Source organism: Chiloscyllium plagiosum, chromosome 1 (assembly GCF_004010195.1).
Source record: "Chiloscyllium plagiosum isolate BGI_BamShark_2017 chromosome 1, ASM401019v2, whole genome shotgun sequence".
In the NCBI taxonomy this organism is placed as follows: domain Eukaryota; kingdom Metazoa; phylum Chordata; class Chondrichthyes; order Orectolobiformes; family Hemiscylliidae; genus Chiloscyllium; species Chiloscyllium plagiosum.
This window is the reverse complement of record NC_057710.1, coordinates 75,855,032-75,876,454: the sequence shown is the minus strand read 5'-3', so window position 1 is coordinate 75,876,454 and position 21,423 is coordinate 75,855,032. Positions and strand designations below refer to the sequence as shown.

The following is a 21,423-nucleotide window of genomic DNA, read 5'->3' as shown; positions in this document are numbered from 1 at the left end:
CTATTCACAGATATTAATTCTGTAAAATAAAATACTCAGTTTATTTTTAATTCACTGGCATAGTTCCCATCCATTATTAGTTTATTTGTGCTTGCAGATGAGAATGCTGAAAAGCAAACAGCTTCCACTGCCCACCCCAGCAAACTGAGAACTGTTCTCAACAAGCACCAGGAAGAGATCACAACCATTCCATATAAATCCGTCAGGAATACACAATGTATTAATCAGTTCATATAAAGATTGCTGTAATTAAAGCAATTCGAAACAAAATACATAGAATTAATTCACCTTAACATGGACTACAGAGAAATACAATTAACTGAAATATGACAACAATATGACACATTTATAAAGCACCTTTAATAGAATGGTGTTTTAATTGCTTCCCATGAAAGTGTATATAAAGCAGATGCAAAGGAGTTTGTGATTGCATCAACACTGTCAAAGCATTCCAAAAAAAACCTTTTGAAGATAAAATGGTGACAGCATTGGTTCCACTATTTGCAGATGGGAGAAAATACAAAGACATTGTAGACTGACAACAACACTTGCAAACATTGGATGCAGAGGCAGAATTGACTCTGTGGCAAGGATACAAGAAACACACAAGCTGTGCAGCAAGTATGACTGCTGTACTCATCACAAATGCATGTGGTAAAAAAAGGATACTGGATCTGCCATGTAGTGCAGCCAGAATCTACAAGAGACAATAAACAGAAGACAGATACAGAAATATGGCAACAGCTGCAAGAGATGTGCCAGAGACCTTCATAAGTTGATACACAACATTCAAGACAGATTTGAGTCAAGAGTCAGTGTGGAACAATTTCCAAACCAGAGAAAGAAATTGTGAATGTAGCACATTGTATAGATAAAGTCAATCAACTAAAAGCTTTTGCCACAGTCAACATCATTTGTGCAAAGAAAGCTGGAAAATGCACACTCAAAACCACGACTAAAATGGGAGCTAGCGTAAATATCTAAGCAGTCTGAGTTTGAAGAAAATCTACCAGTCATTAGCGCTCAACTGCTAAATTAACTTACAGGGATGAGCTCAGGATTTTGTGAGCTGTTATCTTCATAGGAAAAATTTGCTTATGCCCAAAGTTCTTCACCAGAACATATTGTTGCAAATACAGCAAGAACAAATGGATACAGAACATAGAACATAACAGCGCAGTAAAGGCCCTTCGACCCTTGATGTTATGCCAACCTGTGGAATTAATGATACTCATCTAACCTACATATTTATGATAATGGAATAGTGTATGTCCAATGCCCATATTAATGCCCTTAACGTAGGCGAGTCTACCACTGTTGCAGGCAGGCTGTTCCACGCCCCTACAATTCTCTGATTAAATAAACTACCCCTGATATCTGTCCTAAATCTATTACCCCTCAACTTAAAGCTATGTCCCCTCGTGTTAGCCTTCACCGTCTGAGGTAAAAGGCTCTCACTGTCCACCCTATCTAACCCTCTGATTATCTTATATGTCTCGATTAAGTCACCTCTCAAACTTCTTCTCTCCAACAAAAACAGCCTCAGTTCCCTCAGCCTTTCCTCATAAGACCTTCCTTCCGTACCACGCAACATCCTAGTAAATCTCCCCTTTCCAATGCTTCCACATCCTTCCTATAACGCGTTAACCAGAACTGCATGCAACACTCCAGGTATGGCCTTATGAGTGTCTTGTACAGCTGAATCATGACCTCATGGCTCTGAAACACAATCCCCCTACCAATAAACACCAACATACCATATGCCTTCTTAACAACCCCTGTCAACTGGAGTGGCAACTTTCAGGGATTTATGCACTAGGACACCGAGATCTCTCTGTGCACCTACACTGCCAAGAATTTTACCATTAGTCCAGTACTCTGCATTCCTGTTACTTCTTCCGAAGTGAACTACCTCACACTTTTCCACACTAAACTCCATTTGCTACTTCTCAGCCCAGCTCTGCATCATATCTATGTCTCTCTGTAGCCCCAACATCCTTCCATGTTATACACAACTCTGCCTACCTTAGTGTCATCTGCAAATTTACTAACTCATCCTTCTATGCCCACATCCAGATCATTTATCAAAGTGACAAGCAGCGGTGTCCCCAAAACAGATTGTTGTGGCACACCACTGGTAACTGAGCTCCAGGATGAACATTTCCCATTAACCATCACCCTCTGTCTTCTTTCAGCTTGCCAATTTCTGATCCAAACCGGTAAGTCACCTTCAATCCCGAAACTCCTTATTTTGTGCAATAGCCAGCGAGTGGAACCTTATCAAATGCCTTACTGAAGTCTATATACAGCATATCAACTGCCTTACCTTCATCCACCTGTTTTGTCATCTTCTAGAAAAACTCAATAGGGTTAGTGAGGCAGAGCCTACCCTTCGCAAAACCGTGTTGACTATCCCGAATCAAATTACTCCTCTCCAGATGATTATAAATCCTATCTCTTTTCAAATTTTCCAACACCTTACCCACAACCAAAGTATGGCTCACTGGCCTATAATTACCAGGGTTGTCCCGACTCGCCTTCTTAAACAAGGGAACAACATTTGCCATCCTTCAGTCTCTGGCACTACTCCTGTCGACAATGATAACAAAGATCAAAGCCATAGGTTCGGAAATCTCTTCCCTGGTTTCCCAGAGAATCTGAGGATCAATCCCATTCAGCCCTGGCAGCTTACCTATTTTCAGATCTTCCAAAATTGCTAATATCTCCTCTTTGTCAACCTCAATCCCATCCAACCTTGTAGCCAGTATCTCCATATTCTCACTAACATTGCCCTTTTCGAATGTGAATACTGACAAGAAGTATTCCTTAAGCACTTCCCCTATGTCCTCAGATTCCACAGACAATTTTCCACTACTATCTTTGATTGGCCCTAATCTTACTCTAGTCATTCTTTTATTCCTGATATACCTAAAGAAGACCTTAGGGTTTTCCTTAATCCTATCCGTCAACGACTTTTCATGTCCCCTTCTCTTCTTAGCCCTCTCTTTTGATCTTTTCTGGCTAACTTATAACTCTCAAGCCCTCAACTGAGCCTTCACACCTCATCCTCACATCAGCCTTCTTCTTCCTCTTGACAAAAGCTTCAACTTCTTTAGTAAACCATGGCTCCCTCTCTCGACAGCAAGATCCCTGCCTGATAGGTATGTACTTATCAAGGACCCACAGTAGCTGTTCCTTGAATAAGCTCCACATTTCAAGAGTGTCCGTCCCCTGCAGTTTCCTTCCCCATCCTATACATCCTACATCTTGCCTAATCGTATCATAATTGCCTTTCCCCCAGTTATACCTCTTTCCCTGTGGTATATATCTATCCCTGCCTATTGCTGTTGTAAACATAACTGAATTACAATCACTATCGCCAAGGTGCTCACCTGCCTCCAAATCTAACTCCTGGACGGGTTCATTCCCTAGTACCAAATCAAATATGGCATCGCCCCTTGTTGGCCTGTTCACATACTGTGTGAAAGTGAGGGCTGCAGATGATGGAGATTAGAGTCAAGAGTGTGGTGCTGGAAAAGCACAGCAGGTCAGGCAGCATCTGAGGAGCAGGAAAATCGATGTTTTGGGCAAAAGCCCTTCATCAGTAATGTCAGAACACACTCCTCCTGCACACATTGAACAAAAACTGACCCATCTAAACTACTTGAACTCAAGTATTCCCAGACAATATTGGGGAAGTTAAAGTCCCCCATAACAACTACCCCGTTACTCTCGCTCCTATCAATCATCTTTGCTATTCTTTCCTCTACATCCCTGGAACAATTCGGAGGCCTATAGAAAACTCCCAACAGGGTGAACTCTCCTTTCCTGTTTCTAACTTCAGCCCAAACTACCTCAGTGGATGAGTCCTCAAATGTTCTCTAGCTGTTATAATACTACCCTTGATTAACAATGGCACACCCTGCCTCTTTTACCACCTTCTGTGTTCTTGCTGAAACATCTAAATCCTGGAATCTGCAATAACCATTCCTGGCCCTCCTCCAGCCATGTCTCTGAAATGGCCACAACATCGAAATCCCAGGTACCAACACATGCTGCAAGTTTATCCACTTTATTCCGGATGCTCCTGGCATTGAAGTACACACATTTCAAACCAACATCCTGATTGCTGGTACCCTCTTGTGACCTTGTAAACCTATCCCTCACTACCCTCAACTTCCTGTACACTGGCACTACAAATCAGTTTCCCATCCCCCTGCTGTATTAGTTTAAAACCTCCTGAAGAGCACTGGCAAACACCCCCCCCCCCCCCCCCCCCCAGCATATTGGTATCCCTCTGGTTCAGGTGAAGACCATCCTGTTTGTAGAGCATAGAGCAGATGAGATGACTAACACATGATATGGTCTATTGGCCAGAGGTTAATTGTGATTTTGAAAAGTTAGTGAGGATGTGAGAAGCCTGCCAGAGCCAGAAGACAGGAACATACAGTATCTCCACACCCACACAAGATACGGTCAGTATCTTAGTCCAAAATCACTACTGATATATTTACCAGAATGCAGATTACTTCGTCTTAGCCACTGACTATTTCTCCAAATTGTCAATTTGGTGAAGATCACTTCAAGCATGACTATGGCAGATGCAATGAGTGCCATATTCTGTCAGTTTAGGTCACCTGAAGAAATCATACCTTTCAATGGGCCACACTGCAGCACAGACCTTTTAGGGATGAGTGTGCCAAATGGATGTAACTATGTGAATTCCTCACCAAAAAGTCACGCACTCCACAATGGGAAAATGGTTACCGCAAAGGTTTAAAACATGCACTGTGAATACAGGTCTAATGACGTCACAACATCGAATGAGCATCACTGAAGGTGGAACAGAATCCAACGAAGGGAAGCATACAATATAGCAAATGAATACAGTGAACAAAAAAGAACACACATAGACGATGAACTGTGTGATGCAACAACAGAACACCAATCAACATACTGATAACATGAATACAGACTAAGAATAGCCAAAGATGTCATAGAGTCATAGAGATGTACAGCACGGAAACAGACTCTTCGGTCCACTCATCCATGCCGACCAGATATCCCAACCCAATCTAGTCCCACCTACCAGCACCCGGCCCATATCCCTCCAAATCCTTCCTATTCAGATACCCATCCAGATGCCTTTTAAATGTTGCAATCACCTAGCCTCTAGCAGCTCATTCCATACACGTGAAAAAGTTGCCCCTTAGGTCTCTTTTTTATCTTTCCCCTCTCACCATAAACCCATGCCCTCTAATTCTGGATTCCCCCACCCCAGAGAAGAGACTTTGACTATTTATCCTATCCATGTCCCTCATGATTTTATAAACCTCAACCTCAGACGCTCCAGGGAAAACAGCCCCAGCTTATTCAACCTCTCCCTATAGCTCCCTATCCTTGTAAATCTTTTCTGAACCCTTTCAAGTTTCACAACATCCTTCCGAATCCACACTTTCAGAAGATTACACAACAAGAAGATCTGGAAGAGTTTTCAAAATGTTGAAATGATAAATGGACTCTTATAATATTATGAAGAGAGTTAGATGTGGCATGATCAATGTAAAGCAATTCTCTGATGAACTGGTTACATTATTGTCTCAGATGGAAGGGCTGAACAGGTATCTGTCAGTTCTGATGTATAAATAGGCACTCTATAGATGAGTTGAAAGTGTGGCACTGGAAAAGCACAGCAGGTCAGGCGACATCCAAGGAGGCCTGACTTGCTTTTCCAATGCCACACTTTTTGACTCTGACTCCCCAGCAACAGCAGTCCTTATTTTCTCCTACTCTTTGCAGAAGACTTGAAGATAAATGAAAATAGCAAATAGAAATATGTGGCAAAACATGCCACATCAAAACACAACCCTACAATACATCTCAAAGGGCTCCAATGTTGCCTCATCATAGTTGACCTTACACATCATGTTGTTCTGGAAAGATAAGATCACATTGAGAAATTGAGGGGAGACTGGAATCTACGAAAGGCCAAAAGGATTGAAGGTGTCCATATGTACGAATCACAAGGCTAGGGCACCAGGATAGAAAGCATAATCAGAAAAGATAATGCAATTTTAGGTTTTATCTCAGAGAAACAGAATTCAGTTAGTCTGCTACCTTTCTGCTTCTGCATAGTAGGGAATGTGGGTTAGAAAGTGTAGTCCAAGAAGTCTTGGTGAGTTACTGCACATACAACTCATGGATGGTATATCTGAGGACCTCAGTGGTGGAAAGAAGTGAATGTTTAAGGCAGTGCATGTGCTTTTAATGAAATGAGCTGCTTTGTTCTGAATGGGTAAGGTTTCTTAAATGTTGTTCAGGCTGCAGACACCCAGACAAATGAAGAGCATTCCTTCACACTAACAACATCTTGCTGTATCACTCTAGCAACCCTCACCATTGCTCCAAACAGGCCCTGGCTAAAAATAAAGACCTTCAAATTTTCAGGGCTGCATGAGTATACAGCATTCTCGGAGATGGCTTATCATTTGGATATCTCTCCACAGTCATGGTCAACAGAATTAGTTTGTCTGCATCTTCAAGTGCACTGCAGTGGCCAACTCCTGTCCTGAGGTGACTGACACACAACCATGTTTCGTTGGCTCTTGTTTTTAATATATATTAATGACTTAGACTGAGGTACAGAATATAATTTCAGATCTACAGATGACATGGAATTTGGAAACTTAGTACATAGTGATGAACCTATTGATCGACATCAAGAGACAAATTGATGGAATGAGTCCGTTAAATTCAATATAGAAAGAGTGCAAAAGACCTTGGTTGTTTGTGTAGAATCTTTGAAGATGGCAGGACGGGTAAACAAAGCTATTAATAAAACACATGGCATCCTACACTTTGCGAGCAGAGGAGTAGAATGCAAAAGCCAGAAGGTTAAGCCAAACCTATTCATTACATTAGTTTGCTGCAGTATTATTTGCAATGTGAAAATGACACCTTAGGAAGGATGTGAAAGCTGTAGAGAAGATACAGAGGAAATTTTGTGGAATGATTTAAGAGATGAGGGATTATAGTCATACGGATAGAAAGGAGAAATCCAGGTTGTTTCCAAAGAAAAGAGATGCTCAGAGGATTTTTAAAAAATATCATGAATGGTTGAAAAAGATTAAATAAGGAGACACTGTTTCCAAATGCTAAATTATAGCAAGAATTCACAGTTTTAAGATTATTGACAAAAGAACAGAGTTTTTTTTAATGAAATGAATGGTTGCCCTTTAGAATTTATTATCTGAAAGGGTGAAAACAGGCTCAAATAATTGGTTTCAAAATGGAATTGGTTTAATGTTTTAATGAGAAAGAACAGCATGGATGCTAAACCAAAAGAGGGTTCTTCCAGAAAGTTATCAGAAACTAAATGGGCTGAATGCTGTCCTATTCCATGATTGTTAAGTGGAGGTGGCTCGATTTTTCTTGGTGGGAGATGACCAATGCCCAACACTTGTATGGCACAGATATTACTTGCTACTGAATAAGCCAAGCTTGAAAGTTGTCTAGGTCTTGCTGCATGTGGGCTCAGATTGCTTCAGTATCTGAGAAACATGAATGGTGCTGAACATTGTGAGACCATTAGTTAGCATTCCCACATCCAACCTAATGACAGATGGTAAATCATTGGTGAAGCGGTTGAAGATGTTGGGCTACGACACTAATCTGAAGAACATCTGCACCAATGTTCTGGAGCTGTGATGATAGACTTCAAACAACCACACATTTTCCTTTGTGAAAGGTATGACCTCAATCATGGATAGTTTTCACATCACTGTCATTGATTCCAGATTGCCAGGGCTCGTTGATGCCATACTTGGTCAAATACCGGCTTGATTTCCAAGGCAGATATTCTAAGCTCACCTCTTGAGTTCAGCTGTTTTGTGCACATTTGTCCCAAGGCTATAATGAGGTCAGGGGGTGAGTGGCCCTGGTGGAACCCATACTGAGCATCAGTGAGCAGGTTATTTGCTGAGTAAGTGCCACTTGCTAGCACTGTGATGACCCCTTCCATCTCTTTGCTGATGGTTGAGTGCAGACTGATGAGATGGAATTTGGCCAGATTGGATTTATCTTGCTTTGTGCAGAATATAGCTGGCTAATTTTCTGCACTGCTGGAAATATGTTATTGTAGTTTTACAATAATCATTGGTTTAAATGTTTCAACAATTTCCATATGTTATACAATGTAAAATACAGGCATATTTTGCAAACTGCCAAGAACATCAATTCAACCTCACTTAAGAGAAAAAGTAATATTTCTATTTGTCATACTACTGCTATATATATGCTTAAGAAAATCTGCATCTGGATAATTTGTGTTCAAGATTTTTTTTTGCTAGTCCTGATTTCATTCCTGGGGACAATAGCAATGAATAACTGTAAATTTAAATGAAATTTGGCCCTTATGTTTTCCAAATAAATTGAGAAAGAATTCTTTGAGATAAATTTAAACTGTTCACTTTGTTTAAGAGCCAGACTCTCCATTATGGCTGATATTTACATTAAGCAGTTCTTAGCCATGTTGCAAATCAGGCTGCCCCTCTTCATATGAAAACAGGAAATCTGCTGTTTTATTCTTTCTTTACCTAATCCACACTGTGGCACAAAAACTATAAGTATCATTGTTCACTCACCAAACAACTAATTTTAAGGCATGCAAAACATGTGTCTTAAACAGGATGAATAAAGATTGATACTTGCCTTGGTTCTTTAGTGGTAAAGGCATAGTCTCCCTGAGTTTGCTTAGAAGATTTTTCATTTCTCGTATGTCTCTGTGAAAAGCAAAATATATAACTTATAAAAGAAATGGAACAACACAATCCTTGTGGAGATGTTTACTAACCTTTCAGTATTTTCAATATCTGTGGAAACATGCCAAGAATATGGCTGAAGATCTTGGAGAGGTGAAATTGGTGGATCTTCTAAAATTGGAGCTTGAGAACTCTCTTCCTGTTTGCTGTCTATTATTTTGGGAGCCATCAAGGAGTCTGTCCCTTTAAAATTCAAAGAAAGAAACAACTTTAATAATCATAGCTGATAGCGACTGGGCAGAATCTTACAAGAATCTGAGCAATGTGGACTTTGGTGGGGTATTTGGCAGAACTGGATGAAAAAACTGGTGAGGTTCATCTTGACATCAGCAGCAACGCATGCCATCCTTTACCCTTTTCACAAGCCATGTGGGAAGTTTCATGCTAGGCAGCAGAGAGTTGCCAGTTAAAGGAGATTATTGCTTGTTACACAGCTTGTTGACAGCCGAAGCTGTCTAATTAATATTCAATTTTCATTCCTACCAACTCAAGAACAAGTTATACCAACATGCTCCAATCAACCTTCAACAAGACACCAAGCACCAGTATTTAAAAACATGCTCCGAGGGTACTGGCCCCACACACAGGTCAACAGACATTGGTATCTGATATGTGTCAGCCTCTAGTAACCCTCATGGCACATCTCTGACATTTTTTCACTTCAATGCAGCACCTTGAGCTGCACCAGCAACAATAATTGTAATTCTGCAGGAAGGACATTGTGCATTCGAAGACATGTACCCAGTTCATGGAGAGGGCTAGACTGCCTCTGCTGTCCTTTTCCCTGGTGCTTCTAGGTGATAGTGGTCATAGGTTCTAAATTGAAGGAAAATTGAATGAGTTTCTGTATGACACAACTGATTGACCTTTGAAATGGTGGTGAAGGGAATGTATGTTGAAGGTACTGGATGATCAGCAAATCTAGCAGGCTGCTTTATCCTGGATGGTACTGTGCTTCTTAAGCGTTGGAATTGAATTCATTTAGGAACATGGGAAGTATTGGTGCGGCAAAATGGCTCAGTAATTAGCACTGCTGTCTTACAGTGCCAGGGACCTTGGTTTGGTTCTGGCCTTGGGCGATAGTCTGTGTGGAGTTTGTACATTCTCCCTGACCTGTGCAGGTTGTGGATTTGTGCATTGCAGACTGGGTCAGCATTTATTGCATATCATGTCCCTCATTGCCTTCAAGAAGTGGTGGTGAGCTGCCTTTTTTACCCATTGCAATCCAGTTGGGTTCTCCAATTTTCTCCCACTGTCCAAACATGTGCAGGCTAAGTAGACTGGCTATGCTAAATTGCCCATAGTGTCCAGGGATATGCAAGCTAGTTGCATTAGCCATGGGAAAATGCAGGATTTCAAGGATAGGATGGGGGGGGGGGGAAGGGGGGGGGGGGGGGGGTGTAGGTCAGGGTGGGATGCTCTTTGGAGAGTTGGTGTGGACTTGATGGGTCAAATAGCCCTTCCACACTGATTCTATATGATCAAATTACAGTATTTGTGTCTTGTGGATGGTGAATATGCATTGGGAGACAGGAGGTCAGTTCCACAACAGAATACCTAGTTGTTGATCTGTTCTTGCAGCCACTGTATTTATATGCCAGGTTGTCAATATCTGGTCAATGACAACCAATTAGGATGTTGATAGTGAGGGAAATCAGCAATAACAATGCCAATCAATATCAATGGGAGGTGATTAGATCCTTTTTTGCTTAAGGTGGTCATTTGTTTAGTAATTCTATGGCACGAATGTTACTTAGCACTTTTCAAGCTAGGCCTGAATGTTGTCCAGGTATGTTGCATGATCTGAGGGATAACAACTTGAAAAGAAATTCATGGGATGTGTGCATTGCAGACTGGGTCAGCATTTATTGCATATCATGTCCCTCATTGCCTTCAAGAAGGTGGTGGTGAGCTGCCTTTTTTACCCATTACAATCTACATGCTCCAGGTAGATCCAAAATGTTGTTAGGAAGGAAATTCCAGAATTTTGACCCACATCACTGAAGTGACAGCGATACATTTCCAAGTGAGGATGGCATGTGGCTTGGGAGGAATTTGCAGCTATGTAGTGGCTACCCTTATCCTTCTAGATGGAAGTGGTCATGGGTTTGGAAGATAATGTCTAAGGAGCCTTGGAAAATCTCTGTAGTGCATCTTGTAAATGGTAAACATTGCTGCTACTGAGCATTGATGTTGGAGGGAATGGATATTTGTGAATGTGGTGCCAATTAAGTGGGCTGTTTTGTCCTGCATAAAGTTATAGAGATGTACAGCATGAAAACAGACCATTTGGTCCAGCCATCCATGCCAACCAGATATCCCAACCTAATCTAGTCCCACCTGCAAGCACCCGGCCCATATCCCTCCAAACCCTTCCTATTCATATACCCATCCAAATGCCTCTTAAATGTTGCAATTGTACCAGCTTCCACCACTTCCTCTGGCAAATCATTCCATACACGTACCACCCTCTGCGTGAAAAAGTTGCCCTTAGGTCTCTTTTATATCTTTCCCCTCTCACCCTAAACCTATGCCCTCTAGTTCTGGACTCCCTGACCCCAGGCAAAAGACTTTGCCTATTTACCCTATCCATGCCCCTCATAATTTTGTAAACCTCTATAAGGTCACCCCTCAGCCTCTGATGCTCCAGGGAAGACAGCCTCAGCCTGTTCAGCCTCTTCCTATAGTTCAAATCCTCCAACCCTGGCAACATTCTTGTAAATCTTTTCTGAACCCTTTCAAGTTTCACAACATTTTTCTGATAGGAAGGAGACCAGAATTGCACATAATACTCCAAAAGTGGCCTAACCAATGTCCTGTACAGCCGCAACATGACCTCCCAATTCCTGTACTCAATACTCTGACCAATAAAGGAACGCGTACCAAACGCCTTCTTCACTATCCTATCCACCTGCAACTCCACTTTTAAGGAGCGATGAACCTGCACTCCACGGGCTCTTTGTTCACCAACACTCCCTAGCACCTTACCATCAAGCGTATAAGTCCTGCTAAAATTTGCTTTCCCAAACTGCAGCATCTCGCATTTATCTGAATTAACTCCATCTGCCACTTCTCAGCCCATTGGCCTATCTGGTCCAGATCCTGTTGTAATCTGAGGTAACCCTCTTCGCTGTCCACTACACCTTCAATTTTGGTGACATCTGCAAACTTAATAACTGTACCTCTTATGCTCACATCCAAATCATTTATGTAAATGACAAAATGTAGAGGACGCAGCACTGATCCTTGTGGTACTCCACTGGTCACAGGCCTCCAGTCTGAAAAGCAACCCTCCACCACCACCCTCTGTCTTCTCCCTTTGTGCCAGTTCTGTATCCAAATGGTTAGTTCTCCCTGTATTCCATGAGATCTAACCTTGCTAATCAGTCTCCCATGGGGAACTTCGTTGAATGCCTTACTGAAGTCCATATAGATCACATCTATCGCTCTGCCCTCATCAATCCTCTTTGTTACTTCCTCAAAAAACTCAAGTTTGTGAGACATGATTTCCCACACACAAAGCCATGTTGACTATCCCTAATCAGTCCCTGCCTTTCCAAATACATGTGCACCCTGTCCCTCGGGATTCCCTCCAACAACTTGCCCACCACTGACGGTCAGGCTCACCGGTCTATAGTTCCCTGGCTTATCCTTACCACGCTTCTTAAACAGTGGCACCACGTTTGCCAACCTCCAGTCTTCCGGCACCTCACCTGTGACTATCGATGATACAAATATCTCAACAAGAGGCCCAGCAATCACTTCCCTAGCTTCCCACAGAGTTCTAGGGTACACCTGATCAGGTCCTGGGGATTTATCCACTTTTATACATCGAGACATCCAGCACTTCCTCCTCTGTAATATGGACATTTCGCAAGATGTCACTATCTATTTCCCTACAGTCTATATCTTCCATATCCTCTTCCACAGTAAATAATGATGCAAAATACACATTTAGTATCTCCTCCATTTTCTGCAGCTCCACACAAAGGCTGCCTTGCTGATCTTTGAGGGGCCCTATTCTCTCCCTAGTTACCCTTTTGTCCTTAATGTATTTGTAAAAACTCTTTGGATTCTCCTTAATTCTATTTGCCAAAGCTATCTCATGTCCCCTTTATGCCCTCCTGATTTCCCTCTTAAGTATACTCCTACTTCCTTTATACTCTTCTAAGGATTCATTCAATGTATTCCATCTATACCTTACATATGCTTCCTTCTTTTCCTTAACCAAATCCTCAAATTCTTTAGTCATCCAGCATTCCCTATACCTACCAGCCTTTCCTTTCACCCTAACAGGAATATACTTTCTCTGGATTCTTGTTATCTCATTTCTGAAGGCTTCCCATTTTCTAGCCATCCCTTTACCTGCAAACATCTGCCCCCAATCAGCTTTCGAAAGTTCTTGCCTAATACAGTCACAATTGGTCTTTCTCCAATTTAGAACTTCACATCCTAAGTGTTATTGGAGTTGCACACATCCAGGCAGTTAGGGTGTATTCCACCACACTCCTAAGTTGTGCCTTATAGATGGTGGACAGGATTTGGTGAGTAGGAAGATAAGTTACTTGCTATAGGATTCCTAATCTTTGATCTGCCCTTGTAGTAATTATATTGAGTCCATTTGAGTTTCAGGTCAATAGTAACCCCCAGATTGTTTATAATGAGGGATTCAGTGATGCCAACACAATTGAATATTTTATTGGAGATGGTCATTGTCTGACATTTGTGTGGCGCAAATGGTATTTGCTAATTTTCAGCCTTTACCTGAATATTGTCCACATCTTGGTGATTTGGGCATGGACTGTTTTGATATCTGAGGGGATGTAATGGTGCTGAACATTAACAATCATCCCCACCTCTGACCTTATGATAGAGGGGAAGTCATTACTGAAGCAGTTGAAGATGGTTGGGTCAAGAACACTGCCCTGACAACTCCTGCAGAACCCCTCCTTCAACAAACACAACCATTTCTGATATGCCAGGTATGAGTCCAAATGGAGATTTTTCCCTTGAGTCTATCTACTCGTGTTTTACTCGGGCTCCTCGTTCAAAGAAACTGTGCCTACTGGTTGCATTAAATAGTCAGAGAGGGAGAGACAGAGATTAGCTTTCTCAGAGACACTCAGAAACCTTGCTCGTGGGGGAAATGAGATTCTCAAAGGACTCATGGTGTCACTGTTTAAAGTTTACTTGAAGAGTGAACTTGCTGTGGGGCTGATAATAAAAGGCCAGTCCCAAATATGCCAATGCAAGAGATAGATATTTTATTGGGGATAAAATTAATTGGTGCAGCAAAAAGAGAACACCTGTCCAGGGATTCTGGAAAGACTGGAGAAAGGGACGGAGATGCTGGTAACCAAGAGTAGTTAAAAAAACCTGCAAGAGTGACAGAACTTGGCAAGGATCCATGTGGCTCAAGAAAGATCATTCTAATTGAATAGGGTTGAAGTCATAGAATCACAGTTTAAAGAAGAGGTCCTTCAGCCCATCAAGTCTGCAGTGACAAAAAAATACTCTGTAACCACACTTGTCCCACTTTCCAGTACTTGGCCTATAGCCTAATGACATTTAACTGCTCATTCAAGTGCATTTAAAGGCTGTAAGTATTCCTGCCTCAACTACTCTCCCATTTGGTTCAATCCAGGTTCCCACCAGCCTTTGGATGAAAAGATTCTTCCTCATTTCCCTTTTAAACCTCCTGCTTTTCACCTTAAAGTTACACCTCCTTGATATTGACCTTTTAACTATGGAGAACAGTTGCTTTCTATCCACCTTATCTGTGCCCCCCACAATCTTATACCCCTTTATCAGGATCCCTTCAAAAACCCTCTGCCTCAAAGAAAAGAAACCTGCCTGTCACAAAACTGGTTCTTTTCTTAAAGTTAATGTGCCTTTGAGTTTTTTCCGGAGAAGGGGTAATTGGCCAGGCTCCAACTAGGCTGGGTTTGAAAGGGGCCTTTTTGTTGACCCTAAGGCATTTATGTCTTAACAAAAAGATATAATCAAAGGGGAGTGGCCAGTTAGCTGTGTAGCCAGCTTTCATTTAGATTAGAGTTAGTTCAGTAGCAGCGTGTGTGAAGTTCAGCCCGGTACACTCTCTCTCTCCATCTCTGACTTAAAATCTGTAAGCCTTTGTTTGATTTTACCTTTTGTGCCAAGGGGGTGTTTATGGGGACGGTTGCAAGTATTTTTTGGAACAGCATCATTAAGTCCGGATCGTTTGTCAGGATTTTGGATAGGATAAGTTATCCGGTATTCTATTTTCTATTCTGTGTGCTTCATTCTGTAATCTTGTAAATAAATTCTTAAACCTTGGCAGTCAGACCAGCTAATTCACTCCGGGAATATCCACTGTACACTTACCTGATCAAATAGCAAAGTTACAGTCGGGGCTGCCAGCTTGAAAATGTTTTGAGGGGGTCAGGCCTGGTCCATAACAGAATGGAGGCTCTTTGCGGGTTTTGTTTCTCGTTCCAAATTGGGATTTGGGACTCGAATTGTTTGGACTCGGAGAGAGTGGTAGGTGTTAGTGTCTTTGTTCTGGGTATTGATTTGGTTTGTTGAACAGTGCAAGAATAGCAACGGATCTTTCAGTCACTAAGAGTTTTCTGGAGATGGAAGAAGTGACTTTGGAGGTTTTACAAAAGTAGGTAAGGCCAAGCTGTGTGAATTAGCAGATAAGCTGGAGTTGCAGATTCCTCCTATCGTGTGGAAAGATGAGATGGTTACAGCAATAGCTCAGCATTTAAAATTTGCTGGAACTACCATCAGGATCTGTAGAGATGGCAAGCAGTTTGAGTTATAGATGAGAGATAGGGAAAGGGCAGCAGAAATGAAACAGTTTAAAAGGCAGAAGAGAAAGAAAAAGAACAAAGGGCTTTAGCAGAAGAGAAAGAATAAAAGAGAGAGAGCTTGAACTTCAGAAAATGACACTTAGAAAGGAAAGTCAGCTTAAAAGGCTGGAGATGAAAGCTGAAGGCAGCCTAGTGAGGAAGACAGGGAGGATGAGGAAGCCCTTGGTCGTCAAAAGCCTGGTGAGAAACTGTTTAAACATATTCAAGCATTGCCTAAATTTGATGAGAAGGATGTGGAAGCTTTTTCATCTCATTTGAAAAAGTGGCAAAACAAATGCAGTGACCAGAGACCATGTGGGTTTTGCATAGCAGGTCAGGCAGCATCTGAGGAGCAGGACAATTGACCTTAAGGGCCGGAGCCCTTCATCAGGAATCCCAGCAATGTTGATTTTCCTGCTCCTCGATTGCTGCCTGACCTGCCGTGCTTTTCCAGCAATACACTCTCGACTCTGATCGCCAGCATCTGCAGGCCTTGCTTTCACCATGTGGGTTTTGTTGATCCAAACCAAACTTGTAGGTAGATCTAGTGAGGTAATTACATTACTATCAGAGGAGGTATCTGGGGAGTATGAGAAGGTGAAGGAAGCTATCTTAAGTGCATATGAACCGTACCAGAAGCCTATAGACACCATTTCAGGGATCCATGTATATTCCCCTTAAACTTTTCTCCTTTCACCTTGAACGCCTGACCTCTCATGGTTGAATCCCTCACCTTGGGAAAAAGATTCTCTCTATCCACCCTGTCTATACCCTTCATGATTTTGTAGACCTCAATCAAGTCACCCCTCAATCTCCTTTTTTCTAATGAAAACAATCCTAACCTACTCAACCTCTCTTCATAGCTAGCACCTTCCATACCAGGCAACATCCTCATAAACCTTCTCTGCACCCTCTCCAAAGTGTCCACATCCTTTTGGTAATGTGGTGACCAGAACTGTACACAGTATTCTAAATGCAGCCGAACCAAACTCTTGTACAACTTTAACATGACCTGCCAGCTCTTATACTCCAAACCCTGTCCGATGAAGGCAAGCATACCGTATGCCTTCTTGACCACTCTATCCACCTGTGCAGCCACCTTCAGGGTACAATGGACCTGAACTCCCAGATCTCTCTTCTCATCAAATTTTCTAAGGCTCTTCCGTTTACAGTATAGTTCGCTCTAGAATTAGATGTTCCAAAATGCATCACCTCGCATTTGCCCGGATTGAACTCCATCTGCCACTTCTCCACCCAATTCTCCAGTCTATCTATATTCTCTTGTATTCTTTGATAGTCCCTTATGCTTTCTGCTACTCCACCAATCTTTGAGTCATCTGCAAACTTACTGATCATACCAACAGGGCCCTCTTCCAGGTCATTTATGTATGTCACAAACAACAGTCTCCCCAGCACTGATCCCTTTGGAACACCACTGGTCACCTTTCTCCATTTCGAGAAACTCCCTTCAACTACTACTCTCTGCCTTCTGTTGCTCAACCAGTTCTTTATCCACCTAGCTAGAACACCCTGCACACCATGTGACTTCACTGTCTCCATTAATTTACAATGGGGAACCTTATCAAATGCCTTACTAAAATCCATTTATATGACATCTACAGCCCTTCCTTCATCTATCAACTTGATCATTTCCTCAAAGAACTCTATTAAGTTGGTAAGGCACGAACTTTCCTGAACAAAACCATGTTGCCTATCACTGATAAGCCCATTCTCTTCCAAATCTAAATAGATCTTATCCCTCAGTACCTTCTCTAGCATCTATAGGCTCACTGGTCTGTAGCTACCTGAAATATCCCTAATACCCTTCTTGAACAGGGGGACAACATGAGCAACCCTCCAGTCCTCTGGCACTTCACCTGTGTTTATGGATGCTACAAAGATATCTGTCAGGGCCCCAGCTATTTCCTCTCTTGCCTCCTTCCACAACCTGGGACAAATCCTATCCGGTCTTGGGGATTTGTCTACCTTAATATCATTTAGCCTATCCAACACTTCCTCCCTCCTTAAGTCAATGTGATCCAGAGTAAACAAACTTCTATCGCTAATCTCAACATTCATCATGTCCCTCTCCTCAGTGAACACTGATGCAAAGTAATCATTGAGAATCTCACCCATTTTCTCAGGTTCAATACACAACCTTCCTTCCTTATCCTTTAGTGGACCAACCCTTTCTCTAGTTACCCTCTTGCCTCTTATACATGAATAAAAGGCCTTGCGATTCTCCTTAATTCTGCTTATTAAAGTTATTTCATGACCCCTTTTAGCCCGCTTGATTCCTTGTTTAAGATTGGTCTTACTTTTCCGATATTCCTCCAAGGCTCATTCTGTTCTCAGCTGCCTGGACTTTATGTACGCTTCCGTTTTCCTCTTGGTTAGTTGCACAATTTCTCCTGTCATCCACAGTTCACAAACCTTGCCTTTCCTATCCCTTGTTTTCAAAGGGACATGTCTATCCTGCACTATCTTCAACCTCTCTTTGAAAACCTCCCACATATCAAATGTGGACTTCCCTTCAAATAGCTGCCCCCGATCCACATTTCCCAGCTCCTGCCGATATAATTGGCCTTGGCCTAATTTAGTAGTCTTCCCTTAGGACCATTCTCATCTTTGTCTGTGAGTATTCGAAAACTTACAGAATTGTGGTCAGTATTCCCAAAGAAATCCCCCACTGCAACTTCTACCACCTGGCCTGGCTCATTCTCCAACACCAGGTCCAATATGGCCCCTTTCCTCGTCGGACTACTGACATATTGTTCTAGAAAACTTTCCTGGATCCTCCTTACAAATTCTACCCAATCTAGATCTCTGACACTAAGTGTATCCCAGTCAATGTTGGGAAAACCTCCCATCACCACCACTCTGTTGCCTCTACACCTTTCTGTAATCTATTTACCTATTTGTTCTTCTACCTCATGCTCACTGTTGGGAGACCTATGGCACAGCCCCAACAATGTAAGTGCACCCTTCTTATTTCTCAGCTCTACCCATAATATCTCACTGCTTAAGCCCTCCATAGTGTCCTACTTTAGCACAGACATGATATCATCCTTGACCAGCAATGCAACTCCTCCCCTCCTTTTACTTCCCTCCTGTCCTGTCTGAAGCATCTATATTCTGGAACATTTAGTTGCCAATCATGCCCTTCCTTCAACGAAGTCTCTGTGACTGCAATAACATCATACTTTCAGGCACCAATCCAAGCCCTAAGTTCATCTGCCTTACCCATTATACTCCTTGCCTTAAAGCATATGCACTTCAGGCCACCAGTTCATTTGCGTTCATCTGCTCTCTGCCTACTCTTCCCCTTGATAATGCTAACTTCATGATCCTATTCCTTACAGTCTCCAGTTTCCATCTCACTGTCTACTAGTCTTCTCTTCTGGTTCCCAGCCTCCCCAACAGCAGTAGCAAAAACTCCCCAAAGGACATTAGTTCCAGTCTGCTTTTGGTGTAGACCATCCAATTTGTAATAGTCTCACCTTTCCCAGAACTAGTCCCAATATCCCACAAATCTGAACCCTTCCTCCCAACGCCATCCCTCAAACTAAGTGTTCATCCTGCCTATTCTTTCATTTCTACCCTGGCACTGGTAGAAATCCTGAGATCACTACTTTGGAGGTCCTCTTCTTTAACTTCTCTCCTAGCTTCCTGAGTTCTACTTTCAGCACCTCATCATGTTTTTTATTTATATCATTAGTACCTATATACACCACAACAACTGGCTGTTTACCCTCCCCTTTCAGAATGTCTTGCCTGGGTGATCTATTCGAAGGGGACATACAGATGTCTTTTGACTAGTTTGCTTGAAATATGAATTGCCCAGTAGGGACCTCTTTCGGTTCTTCCAAATTAGAAACTTCATACAAAAACAGACAACACTTCTAATTGAACCTTATAGGTCCGACATCCAGAAGAGGGTATTGCGTGCTGAGGGTATATTATCTTTTAGAAATGCTTATCATCTACTGAGAGGGGGCTCCTTGGACGAGACCGAATGGCTTTGTAGGACATGGAAAAAGGAGTTAGATGTTGAGATCTCTTCTGAAATATGGGAGGATACCTGGGAAAGTGCAAGAAGGATCTTGATTTGCAACAGGACCCACGCCTTGCAATTGAAGATTCTCCACATAGTCCATCTGGCCCCAGATTGCCTCGCTAAATTTAAAGTAGGAGCATCTCCAATGTGTCCTAAATGTAAAGTGAGCGTGGGCATGCTTACTCATTGTGTTTGGTCCTGCCACAGACTGTGGGCATATTGGAGCGCTGTGTTTGGTGAAATAGAGAAGGCCCTGGGGATGGAGGTGGAGATGGACCCGGTATCTATTCTTCTTGGCTTTGTTAATTCTCTTTCATTAGATGCACACACACAAAAAAAACTTGCCTGGACAATATCCTGGAAATCTAGTCGATACATCCATTATTGTTAACAAATACTGATTCACACTTTTTGTTGAGGTAGGGGACCTACACAATCAATTAAGATTCTTGTTAAAGGTTCCTCAAATGCTGGATTAGGTATTAAAGGTGCAGGTTTTATTACCACCTGTGATTTTCCATTTACCTGACATGTATGACACATCTGACAAAATTCAACTACATCCATGTGCAGTCCAGGCCAGTAAAAATATCTTTGTATTTTAGCCTGTGTTTTCCTCATTCCTGAATGACCTCCAAGTGGTAGTTCATGCGCCACTTGCAATACCTCCCTTCTATACCCCACTGGCAATACAATTTGATGAATTTCTACTCATTTTTCACCTGCCTGAACATGTAATAGTCTCCATTTCCTCATTCAGACATTATTTTTCAGGTAATAACATTCAGGGATACATTCAGATTCTGTCTCTCTATATGGCTTTTGATACAACTGCTTTAAATTTTCATTTTTCTGCTGTAACTCAATGAGTTTAGCAGAGCTAAAGATATTTGCCTGTCTCCACTATCTGATCGAACACAGTCTCTGCTAATACCACTTCAGCTTCCTTATCTGTACTCTTTGATCTCTCCTGTTTTAACTGATCACTTTGTGACCTCGTTACCACACAATCCTGCTAATACCACTTCAGCTTCCTTATCTGTACCCTTTGATCTCTCCTGTTTTAACTGGATCACTTTGTGACCTCGTTACCACACAATCAGGAAAGATTCCAGGATAAGAGTCCTGTATTGCTTCAGTTGCCTGTATCTCCACTGGCTTTTCAATCAGCTATTGCATTCGCAAGGTCAAATTCCTGGAGCTGAGAGTTTGTCCAGTACGCCTACCACAAATTCTCCACTCTTTTCTGAACACCCCACCCTCACTTTACATAATTGAGCACTTTTTGTCTCACTGTGAATTCCCATTACCTGTACCTTTTCTAGCAATAGTCCTTCAGAAGTAAATATCTCCCCAACCTTCAGCATCACAGACCGGGAGGACCCTGTGTGCCTTAATATTGTAACCTCTTTACCTGCTACTCCTGGCCTATGTGAATAAACTTTACCTTTTGCAGGTATTTTTTTTTTTAAGCAGACCTGGCACTTCCTCCTTAACCAACCGCCGATCATCTTGTACAGTCTGATGCAGCTTTTTAGTGAGGCTTTCTGTTACCATTCCAACAAAACTCCCAGGCTTTTCCTGTTTTCCTACATCTGGCTTTCTGAGCCCACCAAAACTGTGATTTAATGTGGCTTTTTTGTCCCCTTCAAGGGTCTCCTTTTTACCCTGTGGTAAGTAATCCTTATGATCTTCACTGAGATCTACCTTTCCC

The 21,423-nt window shown here is 42.1% G+C and overlaps 1 protein-coding gene across 3 annotated transcripts in view; it reads right to left on the bottom strand.

Moving 5' to 3' along the window:
- Positions 1 to 21,423, bottom strand: part of rgs7bpa (regulator of G protein signaling 7 binding protein a) — a 112,281-nt gene that overhangs the window by 6,793 nt on the left and 84,065 nt on the right. For all 3 annotated transcript variants that reach the window (XM_043689516.1, XM_043689522.1, XM_043689530.1), the window contains exons 4-5: positions 8,852 to 9,002; positions 8,710 to 8,780 (exon numbers count right to left, since the gene is read on the bottom strand). In XM_043689516.1, coding sequence (XP_043545451.1) covers positions 8,710 to 8,780; positions 8,852 to 9,002 — 222 coding nt within the window. The remainder of the gene's footprint in view (positions 1 to 8,709; positions 8,781 to 8,851; positions 9,003 to 21,423) is intronic.